The 26,864-nt window shown below is 44.5% G+C and overlaps 3 protein-coding genes across 3 annotated transcripts in view; 1 reads left to right on the plus strand and 2 right to left on the minus strand.

Annotated features, from left to right (window-relative positions):
* The window catches only part of LOC139817702 (uncharacterized), a 214,246-nt gene that overhangs the window by 66,304 nt on the left and 121,078 nt on the right, over positions 1-26,864 (plus strand). The window lies entirely within an intron of this gene.
* Positions 6,384-7,623, minus strand: LOC139818005 (uncharacterized; the record flags this gene model as incomplete). Its single annotated transcript, XM_071786392.1, has 1 exon — positions 6,384-7,623. A coding segment is annotated over one exon (621 nt), but the record flags the coding sequence as incomplete, so codon positions are not given.
* Positions 15,476-17,844, minus strand: LOC139817679 (uncharacterized). The gene has a single exon (XM_071785934.1). The coding sequence runs from the start codon at positions 17,745-17,747 to the stop codon at positions 16,356-16,358; it is 1,392 nt and encodes a 463-aa protein (XP_071642035.1). The 5' UTR covers positions 17,748-17,844; the 3' UTR covers positions 15,476-16,355.

Consider the following 26,864-nt stretch of genomic DNA (forward strand, 5'->3'; position numbering starts at 1 on the left):
ACTCCCAGGAATGTATCATCGGCAAAGTCGTTTAGCCAACATCCCGGGAGGAGGGCGATCCGGAGGAGGTAGTCATACCCCAGGTTCCACAGAAGTGGGCCAAGTACTGACCCCTGTGGAACCCCCCGCACGACCAACCCGACCCTTACTACATCATCGCGGTCGGTGTACAAGAGCCTCCTGTCCCGGAGGTAGTCATGTATGACTGCCCTTAGATAAGGAAAGACGCCGTGGTGATTTAGCGCCCTCCTTATCAATGGCCACGGCAGGGAGTTAAAGGCGTTAGCTACATAAAAGCTAACGCCCAACACCACCCTGTCGGCCTCCATCGCAGCCTCCAGGAGGGCCCGAATGCGTAAGATCGCATCCACAGTCGATCTGCCCTCCCGGAAGCCATCCTGACCAGTCGCCGATACTGGGTTTCCGAGACCCTGCATCGTTAAAAGGTTGTTACCCTCTGCCATGACAGCGTCAAGTATCTAACCCAGGAATTTCGCCGGAATAAATCCGTTGCCCACCGTCACCACGTGGAGGTACCCTGGTTGCAGAAGGATCAAGTCATGGATATACTTTGACTCTATTGTGGTCTTGGACGTCAAATATATATATAAGATTTGTACTTTTTCGGAGTCATGTGGGAAAAACTGCATTTTCAGTGTGATTATGTTATGATCTGACGTCAGATTCGTATTCAGCGACCCTGAAAACCCTCGAGTAACAAATTTTAGGCGAATCTGGTCAATTTTCAAAAACTCATCGGGTATACTGGATCTGCCATTTTGAATTTTGGAAAACTGACATCAGATTCGTACTCAGCGACCACCAAAACCCCCGAGTACCAAGTTTCAAGCGAATCGGATCAATTTGAAGAAACATCCGCTATATTGGGTCCGCCATATTGGATCTGCCATTTTTTTTATTAAAAAATCTAGTCAATTGTTATGTAATTCAAACTTTTGAATTCGAATCCACGGTCAGAATTTTGAAGCTAGCTCGCGCTTTTTTATTACGGCTCAAAATGTACTAAAAAAGTATGTTTTTTGAGATTATCTCATAAATTTTAGCCAATCTGAAAATTCTGACTTCGGATTCGGATTCAGCGGGTCAAAGTACATGGGAATACACTAGTGTAGTGTAGTGTCTCGGCCAAGACACTTTTTATTTTTTGTGTGCCTGTGTAATACAGCGATTTATAATCACACTCAGTAAAATGAATAAAGAATTCAAATAAGTAATAATGAATCATACGCAGATAATACGTTTTATCTTAAAAGACAAGTAATGTTCAATATCAACGGGATTGTACCACAATATACGCAAGTATAACGCCGTATGCACGTGAATATCAGAATCACGTTTCACTTTCTGTAATTTCACTCGATAATGTAAGTTTAAGTTATTGTACAGCAAGAATAAATAATTTTACACGCGGGTTGCAACCACAAGAAATTAACGAAAAGTAATTATACTGAGCTCAGTTATCAAAATAATACCGGATAGATCTGTACAGATAGCTATGTTGCATCTATGGATGAAATATTCCTCGCATCGTTCTTTCTCGAACTCTGTAATCAAAGATCGCATTATGATAGAACGTTAAGTTCGTCATACTACGCTAGACAACTTGCTAGCTGTTACTCAATGGTGATCAATGATTTACCAGAGATCGGAATATGTTACCTGAAAGCGGTGGCTTTCCTCGTTTATGGAAAATAATGGTCTCCTTGACCCAGCCCATGAGGGCATTCTCAATGTGCCAAAATGGCTGACTCGTCCTCTGTTCGTGTGACTACGTAATGGCGACGCTCGTCCTTCCTTCACGCTGCTCGGTCCGAGGATCGTTTGATATCCTAGTATCTTTCCTCTTAGCTGTATCGCAACAGCCTCGCTCGACAGTATTAACAACTCTTAGTTCTTGTACAAAGCCTCGAATGTCGCAACGATTACAATCGCGTATCAATTCTCAACTCAAACGAATCTTCTTGAAAGAAAGAAGTAATCAAACACGACTGTCCGCTACGACGGCCGAACGATGAATGCCCGCTCGGCGAGCTGCACGCACGTCCCGGCATGCACGCGCATGCGCTTCATCACGCCACCGCCGCATGATCCGTTCCTGGGGCGCAACGCGGTCGACGCCTTGCGCGCATGAATGCTTAATCTATCAGAAGAAGTTGGTAACTGTACCACAATCGCCATCTATGACTGCTCTACCGTACCACCACTAATACGTCAACGATTACCATAGATGTCGACAGATACACAATCTCTTTACTATTTACATTATTCTTTAAACAGTAGTCATCCAATAGTCCTTTAAATTCTTGTAAAGTGAATTGACAATCGTCGTAATTTTCTATGTACGAATAAATTACATCCATTGCCTTTGTAACATTTTTATCCAGCGGACGACCTTTAGAGCTTTCGTTATCCTTTTCTTTTTTTATTGTTGATGCATAAGTGTCCCTATGATATTGTTGCGCTGCGCTCCGCTAATCTCAAGCACTCACGTTCGCGCCGCGCACTCCCGGACTCGCGTAAGAGAGACAAGACTCGTTTATAAAAGGAACTCAGGTTTATTGAAGATCTTTATACAAGAATGCGTATCTGAAGGAGAACTTCAGATCCAAACGTCCGAAAGTTCCGAGTCTCCCCGTGAATCTGACAGTCGAAGTAGTAAATCAATAAATCAAAGAGTCCCGTTGTCAAGAGACGCGCTTCGGCTTGAAGCTTCCGCAGAGCGAAGTTCAGGCTTCTCATGAGCGAAGTTCAGCACGCAACGGGTGTCTCAGCACGGGCGCAACAATATCTAGCATGAACAGCAACTAGGTCAATGACACTTGCAATTTGTTTACAAACTTGCTTTGATATTGTTGCGCTGCGCTGCGCTTCGCTATCGCACAATCACTCGCGTTCGCGCCGCGCACTCCCGGACTCGTGTAATAAAAGAGGATGAACACTTTATTACAAAAGGAACTCAGGTTTATTAAGAATTCTGTACAAGCGTTTCAGGTGGAGAATACGTCCGAACGATCGGAGTCTCCCTGTAGATCTGACAGTCGTCGTGAAAATCAATACATCAACAACAACCGGTCGTTAAGGACCACGCTTCGACTTGAAGCTATTCGAGCGAAGTTCGGGCTCCTCGTGATCGAAGTTCCGCGCGCAACGGGTGTCTCAACACGGGCGCAACAATATATTATCATGTCTTTTCGATAAGATATTGTGACATGACAAGGTCACGTCCCCTGTCCTGATGGTAGCTCGATCGAGGGAAGCGTCAGGGGTGGTGCCTCCCCCCGAGAGAAGCGAGGAAGTCGCGTCTGTAGACTTAAATTTGATTATTTTGCGAGACTTACAGGTTGCGTGAGGTGGCGCTGAGCAGGTGGCCAATGGATTCTGTAACGACTTAGGTCACACCGCGGGATTTGCAGGTGTGAGGTCTGGAGGCTTTCTGCGGAAGGATGGCCGATGGGCGGGTCAGCCGGGCCCACAGCCGGTACAGCAGAGCACCTCGCAGGGCGAGGGATCAGCCCAGGACGCGGAATGACAGCCCATCCACGGGGCATCCAGGAGAAGGACGCCCCGACAAGATCCCCGCCGAGGAATAGATCGGCCATCGCCCACGGGATTCGGCCACCGGTCGACGAGCCATGGCCCGGCCAGCCTGGCCGTCGAATTACCGATCCCAGAGTCGCGGCCTGGCCAGCCGGACTCGGAGCAGGTTCAAATCCACCGCCGGCGGGCGAGGCAGACGCAAGGGGCACCGACAGGAGCGGAGGGCGCTCAGATTGGGCGCAGCGCTCGCAAAGGGCTGACCGGCGAGCAGGGCTCGCAACTCCGGCGCGCCCCTTATGAAAATGTGCCCTTGAGTGCTCAATGGCGGTCAGTGGGAATGTATGGTTGTCCTACAGTTGCAATGCAAATTATATGGAAAAGTTAATGGAAAATATTGAGTGGCAATAAGATGAATGGAAACGCAATGGCAAGATTCGAATGACAACTTTTTCCATACAGGCGTAATGGAAACTGCTAATGGCTTATGAAGGTTAAAACTTGTGTATGGAACTTGCAATGCGAATTATATGAAAAAGTTAATGGAAAATATTGAGTGGCAATAAGATGAATGGAAACACAATGGCAAGATTCGAATGACAACCTTTTCCATACAGGCGTAATGGAAACTGCCAATGACTCATGAAGGATAAAATTTGTATGGAATTTTTCTACCTTCAGCTAATTTGTTTAGTGTGAATTGTAATGGAAATTCGTCAATGGTAAATGTGGCGGTTCGCGCCACCAGTGGTACATGCATCATCATCACGCCCGCGCGGTAACTGTATTACCGGCAGTTCGCATCGACGGCGCTAGGCGTCGCATCGTTCATGCATTCTCTCAAATTCAAGGTTCGGGACAGACTGGTATATGTATGAGACCCCCTACGGGACACCGAGGCAGATATTTTCAGGCGCTAGTCGCCTAAGGCAAGAGCTCCTATTAGATTGTCCGTTGAACCAAAGGCAATGGGAAATGAAGGCATTTATATTAAAGACAAAATAGTACCATTTATTAAAATGCCATTGAATTCTTATTGTTTCAGACGCAATGGAAATAAAGGCATTTTTGCCAAAGATAAAAATTTCGACACAAAATCCCATTGGTATTGCCAGTGTTAATACCAATGGCAATGCTAATGGCAATACCAATGGCAATACCAACGGCAAAACCAGTGGCAATACCAATAGCAATACCAATGGGATTTTGTGTGGAACTTTTTATCTTTGGCAAAAATGCCTTCATTTCCATTGCGTCTGGAACAATGGGAATTCAATGGCATTTTTTAATGGCAATGAAGGGCACATTTTTATAAGGGGCAGGCGCGCGGGCCCAGCGTGGTCCCACCGGGCTAGGAAAGCGACACTGTCGTGCGAGCTGTCGACCAGAGAGGTGCCATCCCGGACTACCGACTGCCAGGCGTGCGAAAAATTGTAAGACCATCGCTCAAGCACCGTTAAGCAAGTAAGATCGTCTCGAGACCGAGGCCCTCCCGGGAGTCGCGTTGTGTTGCTGCCGCGCTAATGTTGTTTTCCGCTAATAGTTACCGTGAGAAATGCTGACGAGAGGGTCCGGCCGAGAAAGTGAAACGTAATTGCCCGTCTCGGGGACTCGCGCGCGGCCGCCGACAGTCAACGCGTAATTAGAGTCAATGCGTAATTAGAGTCACGCGTGCGTACCGTTCCGTAGTGCGGGATCGGATAGCTGTGATCTTTGCGTATGGATACAGTAACCGGAGATCATCGTTAGCATTCGGTTCGGACTGGAAATCGTACCGTCCCGTAGTGTGGGATCGTGTAATTGCAATCTTTGTATAATAGTCATCGTATATTGTTAATATTCAGTTCAGACTCGATATATGTGAAACGGCGAAATGCTCTTCGCGTAACCGAGTCGTTCTTGGCGAGGTGTCCTTCGCACGGGCGGGACATAGTATTATCGCGGAGCCGTAGAATGCGTTACGCGTAATCGCGTCTTGGCGTGCCGGACACCTTTTGTCTTTAGTGTTGCGGACCTCGCGAGGTATTGAGCGTGATTGCAGATGCCATTCACGGGGTTATTTCGGACTTGCGGGGTATCTTAGCGTATTCGTGGGATATCCGCGTGGTCGTTACAGTATTGTGAGCGAGGTAGCTTCGCGTAAAAGCAGTAACTATCATTCGCAGTATTAGTAGCAGTTCGACGTTTTTCCGTTACCGTGAGTGTTTCAAACTCGAAGGACCAGACACTCATATGTGTCAGAAGCTAGACTAGCTTCAATGCGGTGCGGGTTAGGGAGGTTCGCGCTCCGTTTAGGTGCGCGGTAGGATTGTAGGATCGCGGAACGGGCAAGTTCAGTCAGTTTGAGTCTTATTACTTGTACTATAAGAGAAGTCTTTATTCGCTCAAGTGTCACAAACATGGTCACGTAAACACCACATGGCTAGCACTTGTTATGCGAATGGCCGTGTCGAACGGTGACACGGCGGATTTACACCAACATGGCCGATCACGAGAGTAGGAAGAATATGAAACTTCTAGGCCGGGGATCTCAGGGGGGGTGAGGGGCGGGGGGAAGGACTCGCGGCCGCGGGGTCTGCCGGGCGGGCGGGGGGGGGGACTCTAGTGCCGCCGTCCTCCGAGGAGGTGCGGCGGGGGAAGGGTGGTCTGCGTTCCCACTATATGGTGCGGAGGGGGGGGGAGGTGGTGGGTGATATGCGTTTCTAGCATAGGGTTGGGGGAGGGGGGGAGAAGGGGGGGTGGATTAGGCGAGCGCGTCGGGACATGTTCGATAAACAAATGCAGCCTCGCGTCGATGTTCGGCTGATAGTATTTATAAACAGATATCATTTCACACTTATCAAATGCGAGCGAGCGCCTATGGCAGGCGGCTATAATTTACGACCTGCGACTAGCGTGACACCACGGTCCTTTTCACTTTTCTTCGTAGGAATTGCCGCTTATCGGTGTTTCGCGGCGCCATTCGGCTATGGCGTCGCGCGTTACAAAGGCGAGCGCCGATGACAGGCTGCTAGATTTTATAAACACTAGACGGCATAAGCGCGGCAACGCGACTCAATTTCTATGGGTATCGACGAACGTCGATGACAAAATTTATAAACGAATATCATCTCGCACTGCGGATGGCCGAGCATCGATGGTCGCGCGACGTAGGTACTCGACCAAAATTTTATGCGACTTAACCGTCGCGGTCTCTCCTCTTTATTTTTCTGTATAGGAGAACTATCTAAGAGAAAGGGAATAGATAATTATTTAATATTTATTTATTTATTTTAAGAAAATTTCTAAAAAAACTCCGAGATATACGGGGTAAAAAAAGGGAAACAATAAAACGCCGGAAAAAAAGTTAGGTATAGGGAAGGACATGCACGCAAAAGAAAAATACATCGTTCGTTTTAGGGTGTAAGAAAAGCCTGTTTATTTAACTCTTCTTTTACATAATATATCTTACGTGCTAAAAACTAAAGCTGCGAGCTCACAATCGATGATCTGATTCGTATTGAACGCATCGCTAGCGTATATTACATTCGACGCTTCCTTGGGATCCTTCACAGTGGACGCGATATCGGAGAACTGCGCAAACTTTGCATCGACCGTCGCAAGTATTCCGATCAAATGATTGAATCTCGCATCGATGCACCGATCGAGATCGAACATACGATGCAACGTCGATTCGGTCATTCTCAAGCATACGTTTGCAGATTCGAGACGTATGAGTTTGATGTTATTAACCGTACAAACTCTCACCGTTAGCGGTCCAACGTTTATAAAACTATGGATATCTTTGAAGTCATTGCGAAAGAAATTCTGAATATTTTGCCGTTGCTCGTATAGCGCCTTCCACGTTTCGAGAGACAACAGCAGTTCCTTTCCTCGGCGAGGATTTCCAATGGCGATCTCCACGTAGCTCGGTGGACCCACGTTGATACCAATTTCGAGGAATTTGTATTCCGTAGCTGTCAGCGCGTATCGTCTGCTGAGTATACGAACCGCGCGACGATCCAACGAAATGCTGTAGAAAAAAATAATGAGATTACTTTCAAAATAATACAATTCGCAAAAAAGATATTAAAAAATATAAAGCTCTATAAATTATACAAAACTTACTTGTTTTCACACGTTGGAGTTTCAACATCGGGAATCGGCACGTAATAATTCATACGTCTACTGCCGCTGTTGCCGCTGTTGCCGCCGTTGCTTCCTCCAACGGAATACATTTTTTCTCTCGGTTATGAGAAGCGGACCGTTCGCACAAGCAGCCGATACGAGACTAGTCGTATAAAATTAATCGAGTATACGCGACAGCACCCACTATAACCCTTCCAAAACAATGATGAAGGAGGGGGAAATTAATGTTTCTGTAACGCGCAATCAGCGCTCTGAATTTTAGGAGAGGGGACTAAGGTAGGATGTTTTTTCTTTATTAAGACGTATATCCCCCCCTCCCCCTCCGCATGACATCAACCGCGAAACATGTTCAGACATGTTCGTTTAAAACTGATACCCCATTCCCCCTCCTCGAAGCTCTCGAGTTAGAATTCGTCACGTATACCTACTTATTCTTTAATTTTGTACACTATCGACTAAAGGGAAAAGAAATAAAACATTGAAAAATTTACACATACGTATAAAATTTATTTTTTAAAAAGATGACAATTCTTTCTGGCGTCGCGACCACCAGTTAAATATTTTTAATACATTTTGCAATGCGCAATTTTTAATGTGTTTTCCACATCGCACAGTATTGGTAACATCTAGATTATTTAAAGATTCGATATCTTCGTAATCCGCATCCAGAGTCTCGATGTTTAGGTTTTTTCTCGCTTTACTCTCAAGCAGATCTACCAGCCATTCTCGTTTCTGGCATCCCTTGACGTACACGAGAGTCGGCATCTCGTCGTCGTCGTCGTCGTCGTTGTCCTCTTCCTCACCGAGCACCGCTGATGTAATTAAACGCTTCACCTTGCTGTACGACACGTTTCCGTCTTTCCATCGTAATCCATGGTGATTGCGAATCAACCAGGAAGCGCACGATTTGTCGGATTTTGTGAGGAGATTCCACGGCATGGGGCATGTAAAGATGTAATGCGCCAGAACGGCCCCGTTTCTCAGCACCGCCACCTCCTTGACGACAAATTTCATCCCGACGACGAAACCTTGCAGGTCGACGAACGTTGGTGCAAACATGAAGAAATATCTCTCTCTTTCTTTGATGCGTGAATCGAGAGGAATGACGCGCGTTTCGCGACACTCTGATTTTTATATCCTGCTCCCCTCTTTTTCCCCTCTCATAAATTTGTATCAGGAGTTAAAGAGAGAAAAAATTTTCGTCGACGTTGCCGCGAACACTCAGACTATTTTGCGCACTACGTTGGTCAACGGATTGTACTCGATCACGCGATCGTGTATGATGAGACAGTACGCGGAGGTATTCGGCGGTACGTTCTCCATGCAATCGAATTCTAGTCTGACATCCACGGTGGCGTTTTTGACGGATTCGTTTTGTCGAGAGCAATCGATGATCACGAACGGGCCGTTACGTAGAAAAGTTAAAACGGTGAGACTCGGCTCGAGATATTCGTATCCGTAATAACCCTTGCAGAAACGCGCGTACATATCGTACAGAATCGCCCATCTGTGTTTACCAAAGTCCAAATTCAAATCGTCGTACGGATAGACTTCCGAGTTTAGGTAGAGTTTCACGTTGGTCAATTTGCAGTCGTCGAATCAGCTCGTGTCCGCGGACATGACGTTCTTCCGACCCGTTTGCAGAGCGAAGACGACGTATCGCGGTTTCTCGAGCTGAGTCGCGGTCTTAATGGCCCACGAGTGCTTGGTCGTGTTCTGCAACAGAGGATACTCGTACAGATCCCACGAACGGAAACCCATACTTAGATATCGTCCGTTTTCCAAGGCGCGCAGCATCGACAGCTTGTTGACCTCGCTCAATACCACGTGAGGCATTCGCCACTGTATCTTGAGTAGTTTGACAGTAGGCTCCAACGCGAGACTTCCCACCAGGGAATTGTTGTCGGTGCGTGATCGTATCAAGATTAATTCGTGACGAGCGTTGATCACCACGCGTTTGTAATCCTCGCAAAATCCCAGTAACAGGTTGAGCGGTACGCAGAAATTGAAGTATCCGTTCGCGTTATTATGCGGTTCCCAGCCCGCGTTTCGCAGGATCACGCTTCTGTCGGACGATACCGTAACGTAGTTCTTGAGCGTGCTGGTTATTCCTACGTTTCTGCAGTGATCAATCTCCACACCGTCGAGCTCGTATCGAATTTCATCGAACATGAACGCGACGCAATTATTCCCCAATACCACGTTATCGGCTTGGCCGGCTGCTCTGGTCACCGTCAATGTTCCTTCGACGTAGAGAAAACTTTCGCACGGCAACGTATACAGATCCTGCTGTTGTATAGGTATTCGTATCTCGTCGCTATACTCGAACGTTGTGTTGGCGTACGGGTTGTACGAGTGAGTCTCGATCTTGACGATGCGATCGTCAAAGACTGGCTCGCCTCCGATGTTAAGAATTTCAGTCATCGTTCAGATGTTTCGTACCGGGAATCCCAGAGATTGTAAAAATTTAACGTTCGATGCGTTGAATTTCTTTCTCGTCTCTGTTTTCGTCTCTGTTTTAACGCTACCGAATGTCGATTTGATGATATCGTCGATCGTCGCAGTCGTAAAGATATTCTTATCCGTCGCACGCTCCGAGTCGTTCAACACGAGCATGTCACACGTCGCGCGTTATCGCTGTAGTCGTCGTACGTGCAATCTGACGGTGATCTTTTCTCCTCGAAAATCGAGCAATCGTCCGTCTTGATCCGTGACGCGTATCGTTAGATCCGTAACGCTTCGCGCGATGATCGGCAGGTAAATGATCTGCGCCGGCGTTTCCGATATCTTATATCCCGGTGGTACGCTCGGTGAAAATTCGTGTATCGTGTGAACACGTTTGCCGTTGCTGTACGCACCCGCGGTCACGTTGCACTCCACGCGGATAATGTTTACGTTGATAATATTAATCGACGCGTCCGATTCGTGCCACTGTCTCGGCTGCAATATACGCTTCGACGAGAATCCCAGCAGCGATCCAACGTTGTTCGGTTTGTTAAAGTTCACTCTGAAAGCGCACTTGATCTCGCTCTTCATCGTATTGTAATTTGCGCGGAGCACTATCGGGTATTCCGCGGCCTCGTCTTCGTAGCCGTTCGCGCGAGCGGTCGCCTCTCGCGCGATATTCGCGACCGACGTACGATCATCGTTGGAACGATTTACGCGTCGCGGGCGTTTTCGTGAAATTTCGCGTTTCAAAAACTCATGTATGGCTCGTATCTCGTACGATCCCTCGGGAATCGTAATTTCCGTGTCATCCTCGTCGAAATAAAATTTATTGTTCGAAGAATTCACGTTCAGAATCGTGTGATAAGTCTCAAAACACGTTAGACCGAGCTCGTAGTCACCGTCGCTTAGATCCACGGCGGGAAAATAGTGCTCCGCGAGGATGCTGCTCTTCCCCGTCAGCGTGAACGTTATAGACATGTCGACGAAAACCGTTAACGAATACTGAGTCACCACGGCGCACCGTCGGGCTTTATTAGCGTCGATCGTCCGGAGAAATCGCAGGCACAATTGTCCACAGATGTTCTGATCGTATCGCTGATAAGACGTGCAATTGTACTCGATCTTCGTCACGCTCGGCCCGAAATATCGCACCAATTCTTTCGGCGGTCGAAGATTGCCGAAACTGTCGAAATATACGACTCGATCTTCCCTCTTCGCGTACGCTACCCAATGAGTACCGGGACCCGCTGCATCGTCCAAATTCACGATACCGCTCTCGTTTCGACGTACATCGCCGATCGGTAACGAATCACGCATGAAGACACCTCTGAAGAACGGTACGCGCATACGCCTTGCCAGTCGATTCAATTGTACGTTAGTCGTAATACCCGCGGGCATATTTAACGTCTTTTTAACGTTTTTTTTTTTTTATTTTCAACGCTACTCCTCGCCCGCGTTTGTGCGGGCCGAGATACAGCCCTCGTCCATATTTGTACGGAGCGAGATAAAGTCCGCGACCTTCCACGGCGCGATTGTGACGTTGCATCTCTTCCAGCTGACGCCGCGCGGCTTTGTTATCGTTCACGGCCTTTACGACTCCCGCCGCTCCGCCGGCCAGAGAACCGAGAACTCCCAACAACGGTAGAATCGGCAATACACCGCCTCGTTTCGCTGTCGGAAGTATCCGTTTATTCGTTAGCTTTTTTTTCTTCACCGTTTTCGATTTTTTCGTTTTCAAGCCCATTCCGAGCTTCGTCTTAGCCTTCATGGTCGCCCAGACGGCTGTAGCGGCAGCTCTCTCCCCGAGAGTCGAATCTCTCGCGGTAATGCGTTTTCGCGCTTCCGCAGCGAGTATCTCGTCCGCCGCGTGTCTCTCGGTGAGATCGCGGTTACGCGAATAGGCTATGTCGTGCTCGCGACACGCCGCGTCCAATGGATTAATACCTTGATCGCCTCTCGCCAATCGTTCTTGTAAACGAGTTCCCGGACCGCAAAATTGATAACTGGGAATGTGTAATTCGAACGGAAGTGCGTTTATCGCGCGATTTAACAGGCCTTCACCAATTTTTTTCGTTGACATTCGCCGCAATCCTTTATCATTGGCGCGGGACCGTCGATGTGCGTTCGCTGCCACGGTTGATTATAATGTTCGTAACAGCGACGATATTCTTGAACCTCCAAATCCGCCTTTATATGTTCTGGAAGCTTGTCCCACACGTAGTGGACGTGATTGCCGCACGTTTGCAACAGAACGGCTTTCGGCACAAATTGCAGCTGTTCAGCGCTCAAACCGCGAATATCGGAAGGTCTCGACAGTACGACGAACATCTTTGCTACTGAGCGATTCGCGGTTCCGCTCGCCTATAAATAGGCGTTCGAGTCAGCCAGAGAGTCGGCAGTGTGGAAAGAAATGAGATTCGTGCGACAACCGTTGGCGATTCGCGTGACCAATTGCGACGACAGATTACGGTCGATGGGGGGCAACGTGGAGAAACGCAAGCACGGTACGATGTTACCGACTACTATACGCGCGATCATTTGCGCACCCTCGAATTGCGGTAAAACCAACGTCTTGATAAGCTTGCTGGAAAGTCCGCACGGCGTACGTTTCGAAAACGTGTACGTATACTCGAAATCGTTGCAACAGCCAAAATATCGATATTTGGAGAATTTGTTGACATCGATCGACGAAATTGGCTACTTTACGTTCTCCAATAACAGTGACGTCATTCCACCGAGCGACGCGCGTCCAAACTCGATCTTCGTCTTCGATGACGTGGCGTGCGATAAGCAAGACGCGGTGAGAGAGTATTTCTCAATGGGCAGGCACTCGAGCGTCGACTTTTTCTATCTCTGTCAGACGTACGCGAGAATACCTAAACATCTGATACGCGACAACGCGAATCTGCTGATCCTGTTCAAACAGGATGGTACCAATTTGAAACACGTCTACAACGATCACGTAAATACCGACATGCCGTACGACGAATTTTGTTCGTTGTGCCATGATTGTTGGCAACAAAAGTACGGATTCGTAGTGATAGACAAGGACAGCGCGCTTTCGAACGGTCGATACAGAAAAGGATTTAACGTGTTCGCGATACCGCAGAAGCGATCAGTCGTTGCCGATACCTCGTCGGAAGTGAAACGTTAGCGTTACAGAGAGAGAGAGATTGACACCCTGCTTTTTTCCGCGATGGCCGCGATCGACGGGAGCGAGAATATTAGCGAACGCGAGAAGGTTGTAAAAGAGATTGCGAAGACGAGTGATTCGATTCGCAAAAAACTTCGCGCTTTGAAGACCGGTAAGATCGAGAAGGACATTGAGTTGGACACGCACTTTAAACCTCTCATCGGGCCGTTGAAAAAGATCGTTGACAACTCGAGCTTGATCGCGGTGAAAAAAGAGGTGCCGACGGAGAGCGACGCTGACGCGAAAATCAAACCGCTATCCGTTCAACAGCGCGGGCAGGAGGAGGAGGAGGATGCTACACCGAAGAGAAAGAAGAAACGATTAGACTCCTGGTCGGATCTTTCATTGACACCGCGTAAATCTAATCAATCGACAGTACTACCGATAACCTCTACACCGATAACCTCTACACCGACGCAAACCGTGCAACGTACAAGTCCCGAATTTCTTGAAACCGCGAATGTTTTCGAAACCACGGACGACTCGATCAGGAAAACCGTTCATAAACGGTTGAAAACGTCGGAGGGTCGACAATGGTTTATAGAATCGTTGGAAGATCACTTGGGTCCAATGAGCCGAATTTACATCGCAGAGGTTTTGAGCGCCTATCCAACGGTGGACATAGCGTACGGCGTTTATCTCGGCAATAATGAATTGATGCTCGGTAATAAACGTTTTGACGTGGACAAAGCGGATAACATTTATATCGACGGCGTACGATACGCCGGCACACCCGGTATTTACGAGTTGATCTTCAAGAGAGTACCCGATTACGATATCTACACGGAAGACGATATGCAAAAGTACAAGAGCATACTGTTGGCAACGAGTGCTCATAAATTCCAACACGATCCTAACAAGCGACTAAAGGGCAACGTGGGATACAAGTATACACAGGTAATCGCACCGTTGATGTCGACCGAATCCAAGAAGAAAAAATCCGGAAAGGGGTTATCCATGCCTCGCGCGATGACGCTAACCGACAATAAGATTAACTACGTGCATTGGGACGACCCCAACGAGCTGGTGGATCGTCTGCGATTGCTCGACGCTTCGCGCCACGCCGGCAACAATGCCCACGACAACGAGATCATGTCGATCATCGAGGAACTTCGCGAAGCCGGGCTTATTATAAATTAAACCATGCGACGACGATCCGTTCAATCAGCGTCGAAATGCCGATCAACAAATTTGGATTGTTCGAACACAGCGGAGACGCGACGAATACCATTTCGTACCATCGGTGGAGCGGATTAATGAGAAATTTCGTGCGCAATAACGCTCTGTGCCGCGCTGCCACGGACTTTGACGCAAAGTCGCGCAAGATTTGTCGCGTAGCGCAACCTGAGACTGACGGTGACGCGGTTAACAAACTGTACGTTGATCAATTCTTTAAAATGTTGAGCAATCAACGAAAAGAATCAGACGAGAAGCTGACTGCGTTCGAGAAGGATCTGCAAGCGTTACGGACTGCGATAAACAAGCTTCGACGTGCGAATATCGTTGAATCAGACGCGACAACCAACAACAACAACAACAACAATGGACAAACGGTACAGCAGAAACGATTATCGAAAGGCGACGAGTGAAGAGAAGCAACGGTTGATTAACGACGGCGAGGAACAGCAACGAACGATTCGAGAACGGTTGTCGGACGGCTGTTCAACGGTTCGAGAACGGTTGTCGGACGGTTGTCGAACGGTTCAAAAACAGCTTAAAAACGCGGAGACAGGAAAGGCTACAAACGGCTAGAGAACGTCGACGACGACGACGAATGCAATTAAACGGCTGACAAACGGCTAACGAGAAGTTATAAACGACAACAAAAAAAAACATGACATCGCTAAAATCCGACGGACGTAAAAATATCGAGAAGCAACGACTCGTCGAAGAACTGCACGCTCCGGCGAGAAGAAATTTTCCCCGAAGACACGTCATAGTGCGGGGGTACGATGACCTGTGGCAGGCTGACATCGTCGAAATGCGTCCGTACTCACGTTTCAACAGAGGCTACTACTACATACTTACCGTCATCGATGTGTTGAGCAAGTACGCGTGGGCTGCGCCACTCAAGGGTAAAGGCGGAAGCGAAATAGCTAACGCTGTCGCAGAGATCATTCGACACAGCGGGAGGTGCCCTAGTCACCTACAAACCGATATGGGGAAGGAATTTTACAACGCCGACGTGCAACGTCTCGTGAAGAAACATGGCATCAATCATTATTCCACATATTCGGTATTGAAGGCATCGGTCGTCGAACGATTCAATCGCACGCTCAAGAACGACATGTGGAAGATGTTTACGCTCAATGGAAATTACAAGTGGGTCGACGCCTTGCCGCGACTCGTATCGGATTACAACGCGCGCAAACATCGAACCATCGGCATGCGACCCGTCGACGTTACCCCCGCGATCGCCGAAAAACTCTTGGCTACCGTATACAGCGCGATAAAAATCGCGGGTCCGGCAAAATTCAAAGCGGGCGACTCGGTACGCGTCAGCAAATACAAGACGATTTTCGAGAAGGGTTACACGCCGAATTGGACCACCGAGGTGTTTAAGATCGTTAAAGTGCAGCGTACCAATCCCGTAACCTATCTACTCGAGGACTATCGTGGAAAATCCGTCTCTGGAGGGTTCTACGAACACGAGTTGCATCGCGCGACTTATCCGGACGTGTATCTCGTGGAGAAAGTACTGCGCAGGAGGGGCGACGAGGTTTACGTTAAATGGCTGGGATTCGATGGATCGCACAACTCATGGATATCCAAGGATAATGTTATTTAATTTTGTGCAAACTTTTTTTTATTCATAACATAAAAATATGCAATATGTAATACATGTAAATGTTTGAAATACACATATGTGTGCAATATATTTATTTATTAATTAATATTCTTTCCAATACTGTAATATAATACTCACAATACGTTACTACATATAATATAATTCATACGTTATACTATACTATACATACGTTATACTATACATACGTTATACAATACATACGTTATACATTTTATACACACGTTACAAAGGTATTTGATAATGTCCCCACGGTAACGTATCGGTCGAATTAGGTATAATGTATCGCTTGTCGTCGTACGGACTCAGAGCGATTTTTGTTTCGGACACGGTGTACACCTTGTGTTTTTCGGACCTTATGCAAGCCTGCCGTCGCTTTATTTCAATTTCGTCTCGCAGACACCTCGTGTAATCGTCGAACATTATCGACCTGGCTACGACGTTGCTCTTAACACCTTTCGCTTTTTTACAGTCTTTCTTACCGTCCACTCGCAAGGCATACATCTTCGCCCTGAGTCCGACGAATTCGGTCATAATCGCACCGTTGTTTTCATCTTTCATCAAGCCCGGAATTTTTTTATTGGCGAGTGGGATACCGTACGCGTTGTTGATCGCGTAATCGCTTGTGTTGAATTTAGCGATATCGCGTTTCATGTTCATGTACACATCCTCGCATTCTATGTGATATATCAGACTGTCCGTATCGGTGTACATAATTCTACACTTGTCGTGATACAGGGGAGACATGTACTCGTGATGAAATTCGTACAAACAGACTTTCGATATGTCGAGAATGCACATGCCGACGTAAATAGGTTTGTCAAATTTAACCTCGAGTTTTCGCAGTTCAACGGCTATCAGATTTTCCGAAAAAACGCTCCTGCTGTGAAAATTTGGTTTCGAGATCAGTGCCTCCGCGCCGTATCTACCTTTCCATTTTGATAATAATTTTACATCAACGTGATTTCGAACGTTCTCCATCGTTTTCCCGAAAACCGCGTTGTTCATCAATTTATACAGATTTTTCTCAAAATCGTTTTTGGCCTGTGTTCTAAATTTTGTATTAAGTTCGATGTAATTGCGGAGCCATGGAGATTGAGCGAATTGTAATACGCGATGAATTTTTGTGATGCGAAGACCGTGGCGCGTGCATTGCTGTAGGTTGCCGTAGTGTATGACATAACGCTTCTTATCGTACAGCGTGGCGAGAAGTTTGTCCTGCCGTTTGCCGGGTGGTTTATCGCGCGTCGGACAGAACGGTAAGTCGGCGTGCGCGTCGTGTTTATTCTGCGGATACTCTAGATCGACTTCGAGAATGTAACCCGTGGGCGAATCCAAAGCGATCGCGCTAAACTCGAAATTCGAGACGTCTTCGACCCATCGAAAATCTGCATATGGCAATGGTTGGCACATTGCCCAGCCGTACAAGTTGTTTACGTCGAAATACATCAGGTACGACGATGGTTTCGATGTATCATAAGATTGCATGTACCTGTTATTGGCCACCGCGTATCTGTTTGAACATTGACTCAAACCGCCGCGAATACCGCGTTCGATGAACATGACCATGTCAATGTCCGTGAGCAGTTCGAAATTGATACCCGTATGCTTCAACATAGCGTCCCACGTAAACCCCGGTAGAGTGTAATAATACGCCGGATCGAGTCCATAACTCGCGACGCAGCTATCGCGAAAATTTTCAAAGATATCGGCCAACAGCAAGACATCAATCTTTAGATACAGATCGCTGTAGTCACCGAGCGTTCGAATGGAAAACCGCTGCCAGACGTTGACGGCGTGCGCGTAATCGCTCTCGGATACGGTGTCGCCTGTCAATGAACTGTAAAACGAGTCGCGCGATGGTAAACACGTATCCTCCAACTTTTCGACGCAGTCAATGTACTCGTACGAAAAGACACCTTTTCGCGTCAATAATTCGAAATCTTGGTCGGATAACGCGGAAAATTTTGAACGTATAATTTTTAACTTATCCTTATCGAGGAAGGATGCTAATTTTTCGAGACTCGCGCTTCCCCCCCCCTCCCCCCAACCCTATGCTAGAAACGCAGATCACCCCCCCCCTCCCCCCCCTCCGCACCATATGGTGGGAACGCAGACCCCCCCCCGCCGCACCTCCTCGGAGGACGGCGGCACTAGAGTCCCCCCCCCCCGCCCGCCCGGCAGACCCCGCGGCCGCGAGTCCTTCCCCCCGCCCCTCACCCCCCCTGAGATCCCCGGCCTAGAAGTCTCATATTCTTCCTACTCGCGAGCGGAGAATCTTGTCGCGGTACGAGCGCGGATCTCGTGTCGACGCGAGCGGAAATCTTGTCGCGGCACGAGCTGAGATCCTGTCGGCGCGAGCGGAGATCTTGTCGCGGAGCTGGCGGAGATCTTGTCGCGTGGCCCGCCACCCGGTTCGACGTTTTCGGTTTCGCGGATATGGACACGTGTGGTTCACCGGCCGGCTACAGACGTACTCTACTGCGCTTCCGGCGGCGCCGCGACGCGGGGATGAAGAACCATGCCAATCGATTTCGATAGATATGCGGGTCGATGTGCAAACGCTCGCGAAATTTGATTGGTCACGAAGCGCTCCTGGAATCGCGCATATGGTCGATAAGAACGGGATCGCGGTAGCGCTTTCTCATCCGTCGCGAAGGGCTCGCCGTGCGCGTGAACTCGCCCAATCCGGAACAGTGAGATTGGTGGCGGGATGCGCTACGAAACTGCAATCTTCGAGATATTATTCACCGTGGTCATTACGGCATTATTGTTACCCGCGAAACGATGCGTTACTTGTTTAATCCGTATTAAATACATTATCTATTCTTGTTTATTTACTATTGTGTGTTAATTGCGCTGCGCTCCCTCTCCTCTCTGAGACCTATCAGCGATCTGAATTGAGAATTCACACCTGAGATAATTAGCTGGTTTAGATTTCGTGTACCGTGGTGCAAGTAATCGTACCTGGCGTCTTTACCGAATTTCAGAGAATATACCTGGTCGAGCTACCATACGTTATTAATACCTTTTACCGATTTCAGCATACATTGAGATATATTTAGTGAATTTGACGGCTCCTTCTCGGCAGGCGAGACCGAGGGACTCGCGTCGTCGCAATATTTATAACAGTGTCTTTAAAAGAAGCTTTGTAATGTATAAAATAATTCTTTGTTTTATTTTATTTTGTTTCTTCTCGTAAGCCTCAGATGCGTGTAAGCCGCAGAACAGACATTTATTTTTAAAATCAAAAGTGGCTTTTCTGATTTTGGCTTTTGTAGGGCTAAATTGCAAGGAGGTTGAAGCAAAACTTGCATCAGATTGCTTATCAAATATAGTTTAGCGTTCTTTTTTAAAATGTATTTTTGTCGACATCTTTTGTGTACTTCTGTAGCAGTCTAATTTTTTAAAATTTCATATTTACCATCGATTTTTCGATAGTAACGGCTTTCAAAGTATCTATTCCCCGTTTCACAACCACACTTTCTTCTATCGAGATATCTTTGTTACAGATGAAACAGGTACCATCCATTTTTTAATCAAAATGTATCTACAAAAAAGTATTAGGATTTTTCTACGTATATTATATAAACATCAGCATTTTATGCAGAAATTCTTCTTTTCTCCAAAATATAAATAAGCTCCAAGAAGAATTAAACAAACAATATAGGACTTGCAAAGTTAGCAAAAACTATAACTTAAAATTTGTGTTCGAGAGCACGCGGTTGCGCGAGATAGCGCGAGGTAACGAGACGACCACAAAAACAAGGAACAAGTACCGAATTGCAAAATAAACAAATATCTTTAATAATGTCTAATATGTACAGGTATATACAGTTCTTTCCCTTTTTCAAAGGAAGCCGTGGAGCGCGCACAGAAGCTACGGCTAGCGATGCGGCGAAAACGTTCAAAACGCGAAACAGCGGCGTGTAAAGCGGAGTACGAAAGCGGGTTTTCTATGATCTGCGAGCGAAATCGTTTCCGCGGCGCGGCGACGGTCCTTTTAACACCTCCGAGGCGAAACTCCCTTCCTGCAGATTTCCCAGAATTTCGGGAGGGTGATTGGCCGTCGGAGTCCTGCGTCATGGAGCTGACGTCACCGATTTCACGTGGCGACCCGACGGGGTCGTCACCTGTTTTCGAGTGCTTTGTGTATAGCATGGATCGTTCCTTTGTTCTAGCGTTGTTGTTTGACTTTATTATCGATAACAATGTTAAAGTTTCTGGAAAGCTAATCTCGAAAGATCCATGCTATACCGAATATTTCCTTGACAATTGTCATGCGACGATTTTACGCGAACATTAGTCACTTTCACCTTATAAAATATGAGAACGAAATTTATTGCAAGCGTGCATGTGCTGACATGCAGCCGAACGCGACTTTGTCGCGATGCTACGTTTGCGATCTCAAACAATTTGTTAACACATTAATATTCTGTTATATTATGCTTTAAGTATAATTAAAATGTTACATGAGACACATATAACTATATAAAACACTTATTAAAAAAATAAAAAAAAGAAATAAATATATGTACGTTAAAGTGGTTCTTATTTACTCAACAAAAAAATTTTTTTTGCGGCACCCCCCAAAATGTTTCCAATTTACAAAAAAAAAAATTCCTGCCAAAGTTCAGCTTGATCGGATAACGGAAACCCGTGCCTCCAGCTCTTTAAACATTTGAATTCCCTTGTATTAAACTGTTTACACAATTAACATTAATTTTTGAAGTGTATTTTCCACAAAAATCGGCCTAGAGGACTTTTCTTTTTTATTTAATATTAGAGTAACAAGGCTCACTTCAATAAATCAACAATATGTGAGAGGCAATGGGAGCCAAGCTTTCGTTTCATATGTATGCTTATACTTGGTAAATTTATTGCGCACTGAGTACCGCGCTTGGCTCCCATTGCCTCTCTCACATATTGTTGCTTTTTTATTTAACATGTATGCCTTGCTTTTCTGCTGTTTGAGACCTTATACGTCTTATTTAAACAATTAGTGAATTATTAATAACTAAAAATAAAAGTAAATAGTTATTGCATTTATTGTATCCTGACAAAGTTGGGAGCCCCTCGGACCCCTATTCTAGGAGGGGATCTGAGGAGACTTAAGGGGGGAAACCACTGTGACTGCCGGAAAAAGAATGCTATTTTCGTGAATTTTTTTCGCGAGAAATAATAAATTTAATGAAGTTGGTTTTTTATTTCTTTAAAGTACGTATATTGAATATATTGCAAAAAAAATTGTTAAAAAATATTAATATTTGCGCCTTTAGCGTGTGGTATCGTATACCTCCGCAAAAAAATTGTGGGTGCGTGGACGTTCCGTCAGAACGGAATGTCTAAAATAAAAAACTTTGGTGTCATTTTAAACTATACGAATGTAGTTTTAGTACGGATTTTTTGAAATATTAATCTTTAACAAAATGGCGCAGTTCTAAAGAAAAAGTTCGAAATTCAACCAAAAAATTTTTCACTTTTTTAATTGTTTTTCAAAAACTAATTGTCCAATAAAAAAATCGTACGCTTAGCTGAAGACAATTTTGTTATAAACATTTTGTCCAAATTTTAAGTCATTCGGATAAAAATTGGCCGAGATACGCGAGCGCCCAGCTACAAAATTGTAGTTTCGAGAAAAACGCGTTTAAAGTTTTACAACTGATTATTTTATATAGAGTAATAGAGTAATCTTTTAATTTTTGTTCTTTTTTTTATTTTAAACATACTACAATAACTTTTGTAGCCCATACATAATTTTTTCCAGCTGATGAAACAATAAATGCAATAACTATTTATTTTTATTGACGTAGAACTACGTCTTTCTCTGCGAAGGGGGGGGGTATCCACGGATGCAACAATGCAACGAAAACATGTCACACTTTGAACGTTTATATCTTCGAAACTAATAATCGTAGAATAATAAATGACATCTCATTTTAAAGCTTAAGAAGTCCCATTTGTGATAAAATTTTGATGGTTTTTAATAACCGTTTTTTTTGAAATGGAATTGTTATAAAAACCTGACGTCTCTCTGTATGTCTGTCTGTCTGTCTGTCTGACTGTGAACTACTCATTCGTTAATAGACCGAATTTTAAAGAATTATGTATGAAATAGGGGTAGAATTTTCCGGGAATGACGGTGGTGGGATTAATTTTTCGATACCGGTTTTTTTTAAACCGGTTGTGTAGTTTTTTGTTATATTTTCGAAAATAATAATCGTAGAGTAAAGTTGTCATTTGATAGCTTATATAGTTTCATTTTCTCTCTAAAGTCTAAAGTCTCAAGGGGTTACCGATTTTTTTCTTGCAACGTTTTCCGCGAACTATTCATTTGTTAATAAACCGAATTTTAAAGAATTATATATGAAACAGGGGTAGAATTTTCCGGGAATGGCAGTGGTGGGATTAATTTTTCGATACCGATTTTTTTTAGTTATTAATTTTTAGTTATTATTTTTTTTTAGTTAACAATTTACTTAATTGTTTAAATGAAACGTATAAGATCTCAAACGATGCAGAAAACCAAGACACACATATTAAAAAAAAGTGCTTTAGGCCGATTTTTGTGGAAAATACGCTTTAAAAACCAATGTTGATGGAATAAACAGATTAATACAAGAGAACTCAAATGTTTAAAAATCCGGGGGCACGGGTTTTCGTTATCCGATCGAGCTGAGCTTTGGCAGGGATTATTTTTTTGCAAATTGGAAACATTCTGGAGGGTGCCGCAGAATAAATTTAAAAATCGAAAAATAAGGACTACCCTAATATACATACTTGGCATTCAATTAATTCTTGCGGTCAAACAGAAGACTACGTGTTCACTGTACATACATATACAAAAGCCTGAACTAAATTAAACTTTCACACACTCCAGGCTTCAGGTATAAGCTGGCTGGCCATTACCGTCCCAAATATTTCTTCTTTGTCATTAGCCCTGTTCACGCACGCGTTAGCGCGTTTTGCGCTGACCTTTTCAATAAATATCGCATTACTCTCTTCATGCTATGACTAATAACATCTCGACAATTTAAGAATATAATATTTACGAACATTCGTGATCTCGAATATTCGCAATCTCGAACAGGCCCCAAGAGCTCTCTCCCCTTCCCTCTACTTGTAATCTTTACACAAAACTATTGTAAGTATATATTCGTTTATTCATATTTCTGATACATAATGATCAATAATGATCAGAATCAGTTCAAGGTTTTTCGCGATAATTTACATATTTACGTAAATAAATAAAAAATCGAAAAATGAGGAAATATATATATATATTGCGATATGAGATTTAAAAGTAGACATTCCAAGCTTTTAATCGCCTTTTTAAAAATTTTTTTAGCGCAATTTTTCGCAAAGTTTATGATTTTAATTTTAACATTTTGTTACGTCCTGAGATCGTTCGAGACGTCGCGCGTCGGAGTGGGTTACGTAAAGTGAAATGGTAAAGCATTTAATGCATTTGCGATATTTAACTTGTGAAATACATAAAAGCAAACGAAGGTAAGTAGAAGACTTATGATTTATTTTCCTTTGATACTTGAGTAACACTGCACTCTCTGAGGATGATACGGATTTTCTGAGTTAGAAGTCCTGTTTTTGTAATTCTAGGTTTCGGTCGCTCTTCAATGGCAGGAGTCGATTGAGACGGATTTGAGACGTCCGGGACGTCGGCGAGAGGCTCGGACTGTAATGCTGGTGGCGGAACGGAGTATAACACGCTCGGATCGAATTCACCGCCAGTATAATAGGCTCGCCGTAGCCTTTTTAATTGATGGCTACGTCCCGACCGTCTTGATCGTACCATTGGTGATACTATTCATTTACCTTGTTGCGGCTTGTTATACTTCCGGATCTTTTTTAATGTAAGCTGCTTCGATTTCCTTTTTGAAATATATCGCACGCAAACGTGCGTGAGTGTGTCCTCGTGAAAGTGTGTGTGTGTGTGTGTGTGTATGTAAGCCTTAACAATATCATGCAGCTAATAAGTAGATAATCGGTATTCAATAATCTATTTTTAATCAATGTTTTTAGAAACGGGGAAAGAACAGCGAAGATTAGAGAACGTTCTGAAAGAGGCGCGCATTGACGCGAGGATCTGTCAAGAACGTCCTGAGAGAGGCGCGCATCGACGAGTAGGTATCAGATAGAAAATCATAGAAAACTAGGTAAAACGAAACTATTCATGTATTTCGCTGCAACCGATATTTATTGCTGGCCTCACTTTCTTTCCTTGTATTACAGGATCGTATTCCGGCAGTAAGAAAAACGACGCGTGAGACTAAGAGCTCTCTGAATCAAACTCACTCGCGGCTAAGTCCTTTACGGCTCGCGGCTAAGTCCTTCTCGGCTCGCGGTGCTCTCAATATATCAATCTCGCGTAACTTACTCGGAAATAGAGTAGAAGAGAATGCGGATACTCAATTCATAGGGCCTGTGTATATACTACTCGTTTGGTGACGTCCCGGAGTAAGGGACTACGGGGTTCACGTGAATACGCGAGATCGTCACGTGAAACTATTCGGAAAATCGCGTGATTATCCGAGAGCGTCGCGTCCCGGTCGAGACTATGAATTAATCGCTCAATAAACGAATTTATCAAATTATATGCTAGTTATTTCCACGTTTCTTTAAACTCTTTCTAAGGCTGCATTCCGATATCCACTGTCAGTACTGCAAATCTATATTTTATGTCACGTATACTATAGATTTTCAGTACTGAAAGTTGCTGACGGTGAATATCGGAATGCAGCCTAAAGTATCTTATATTTTTACTACAATAACAATACTAGTACTACCTAACATTATCATTAACATGCGTTCTAAATCTATGATTTTATAATAATATTAATATTAAAACATGAAATTTTTGTCGGCCTAACTGGCAATAAATTTAATGTACTACAACGACGTTTCGACTCGTGCTTTGGGTCCTTATCAAGTTACGTTATAAGCAATGCTGGAACAACACAATTTGTTCGTATTACACAACAATAAATATACATTGGTAGAAGTAACAATGCAAAACTTACATAAATTGCGCGTCAAGTTTTAAATCTAACTGTCATCGTTTAAATATGTGGTCCGAAATACAACGAACATCAGAGACATGATCGCGCCATGCAGAGCCCGGAGAGCGACTGGCATATACACAATAAACAAACGCAAATTACCATGAATTGTATAGATGGCAAATCTAAAGCGAAGATATAATTCGGTCATAGACTAATGGTAGATTTTCCGTATCTTTTTGCGAGTTAATAGCATCAGTATGTTTTTTGATAAACAACATTTCCGCAATTTCACGTTTTTTCAGGTTTGGTTCATTATGTAAAATTTTAACATCCTGCCATTTAAAGTTGTGGTCAAAATCTAATCTGTGCTTGCTGACAACTGAGTGCTGGTTGGAACGCTTTCTAATGTCAGCGCAGTGTTCTTTAACACGGGTCTCCAGATGTCTTTTGATCTGACCTATATAACAAGTATTACAATCAAAACACTCGAGTTTATAAATCACGTCCGTGCATTTCTTATTCTCTAGCCTGTCCTTCCCTTTTTTAATTATCGTGTCTAATTTTTTAAGTACGGTGTATAAGGTGTTAACGCCGTAATTGCCGAAGGACCTTCGCAAGCCTTCACTGAAGGTTTTTAGATAAGGAATTGGCACATAATATTTCAGATTCGGGATGTTATACTCTCTGACGTCATTGATGACACAGTCATCATTGCTCAACCGCTTGTTAACTTCCGCACGTCTTATTTGAATATGTTTGTTCACAAGCGCGTCAGGGAAACAATTGTTCGATAGAATGGATTTCACCAGAGAAATGTTTTCGTCGTAAAACCGCTCATCTGACAGGAGTATAGCGTGGTCAACTAAATTAAAGATCGTGTTTATCTTGTATTTCAGCGGATGGCTGGAGAAATAGTTTATGTAACGCCCCGAAAACGTTGGTTTTCGATACTAGTTCGTAATTAAGCGATTATCGTGTCTAAAAACCATCGTGTCTAGAAAACTTAAGCAGTTATTCTTCTCAAGTTCATACGTGAATTTGAGCCTCAGGTGGTAGTTGTTAAACGTGGCGACAACATCATCGAGTAATATTTTATTGAATATTAATATTATTATTAATATTAATAAAATAATATTAACATTATTATCACATGCATCTAGTCCTAACGATAGTTTTACAATAATATCAACATTATTAACAATATGCGCGTTTGTGACAGTAACACGCGGCATTGAAAAATTTGCTGTTCGGTACAATTTCATAAACAAATCTGAAAATTACTGAAAATATCAATAGCTCAATTAAAAAAAAATTTTGTAATTTTTTTCCTCTGGTAGGGTCAAAGTATGTGAATGTACGCGCTCCATTCATTCACCGCGCCGCGTACATCTTGCATCTAATTTATTAGATGCAAGATGTACATCTAATTTATTACGTGAAAAGTATTGCTCATACGAAAAAAACTTATAGAACATTTTTTGTGCAAAATTGTCCATTCTTTAATTTTTTATTCTTGTATTTTTTTTTTTAAATCGATATTTAACGATGTTCGGCGTATCGCCTTGTAAATAATATAGTTACTTTATGTTCATGTAGTCATATCGTTCATACTTAGTTGCATAAGTCGTTTGTAGTTCTCGCGCGAAACGTCGGCGGATCGCGATCAGCCAAATCATGCGACTCACCTGTCGGTGCTGCCATCGCCCATCCGCCG

The sequence above is a fragment of the Temnothorax longispinosus genome, chromosome 8, assembly GCF_030848805.1.
Source record: "Temnothorax longispinosus isolate EJ_2023e chromosome 8, Tlon_JGU_v1, whole genome shotgun sequence".
NCBI lineage: Eukaryota > Metazoa > Arthropoda > Insecta > Hymenoptera > Formicidae > Temnothorax > Temnothorax longispinosus.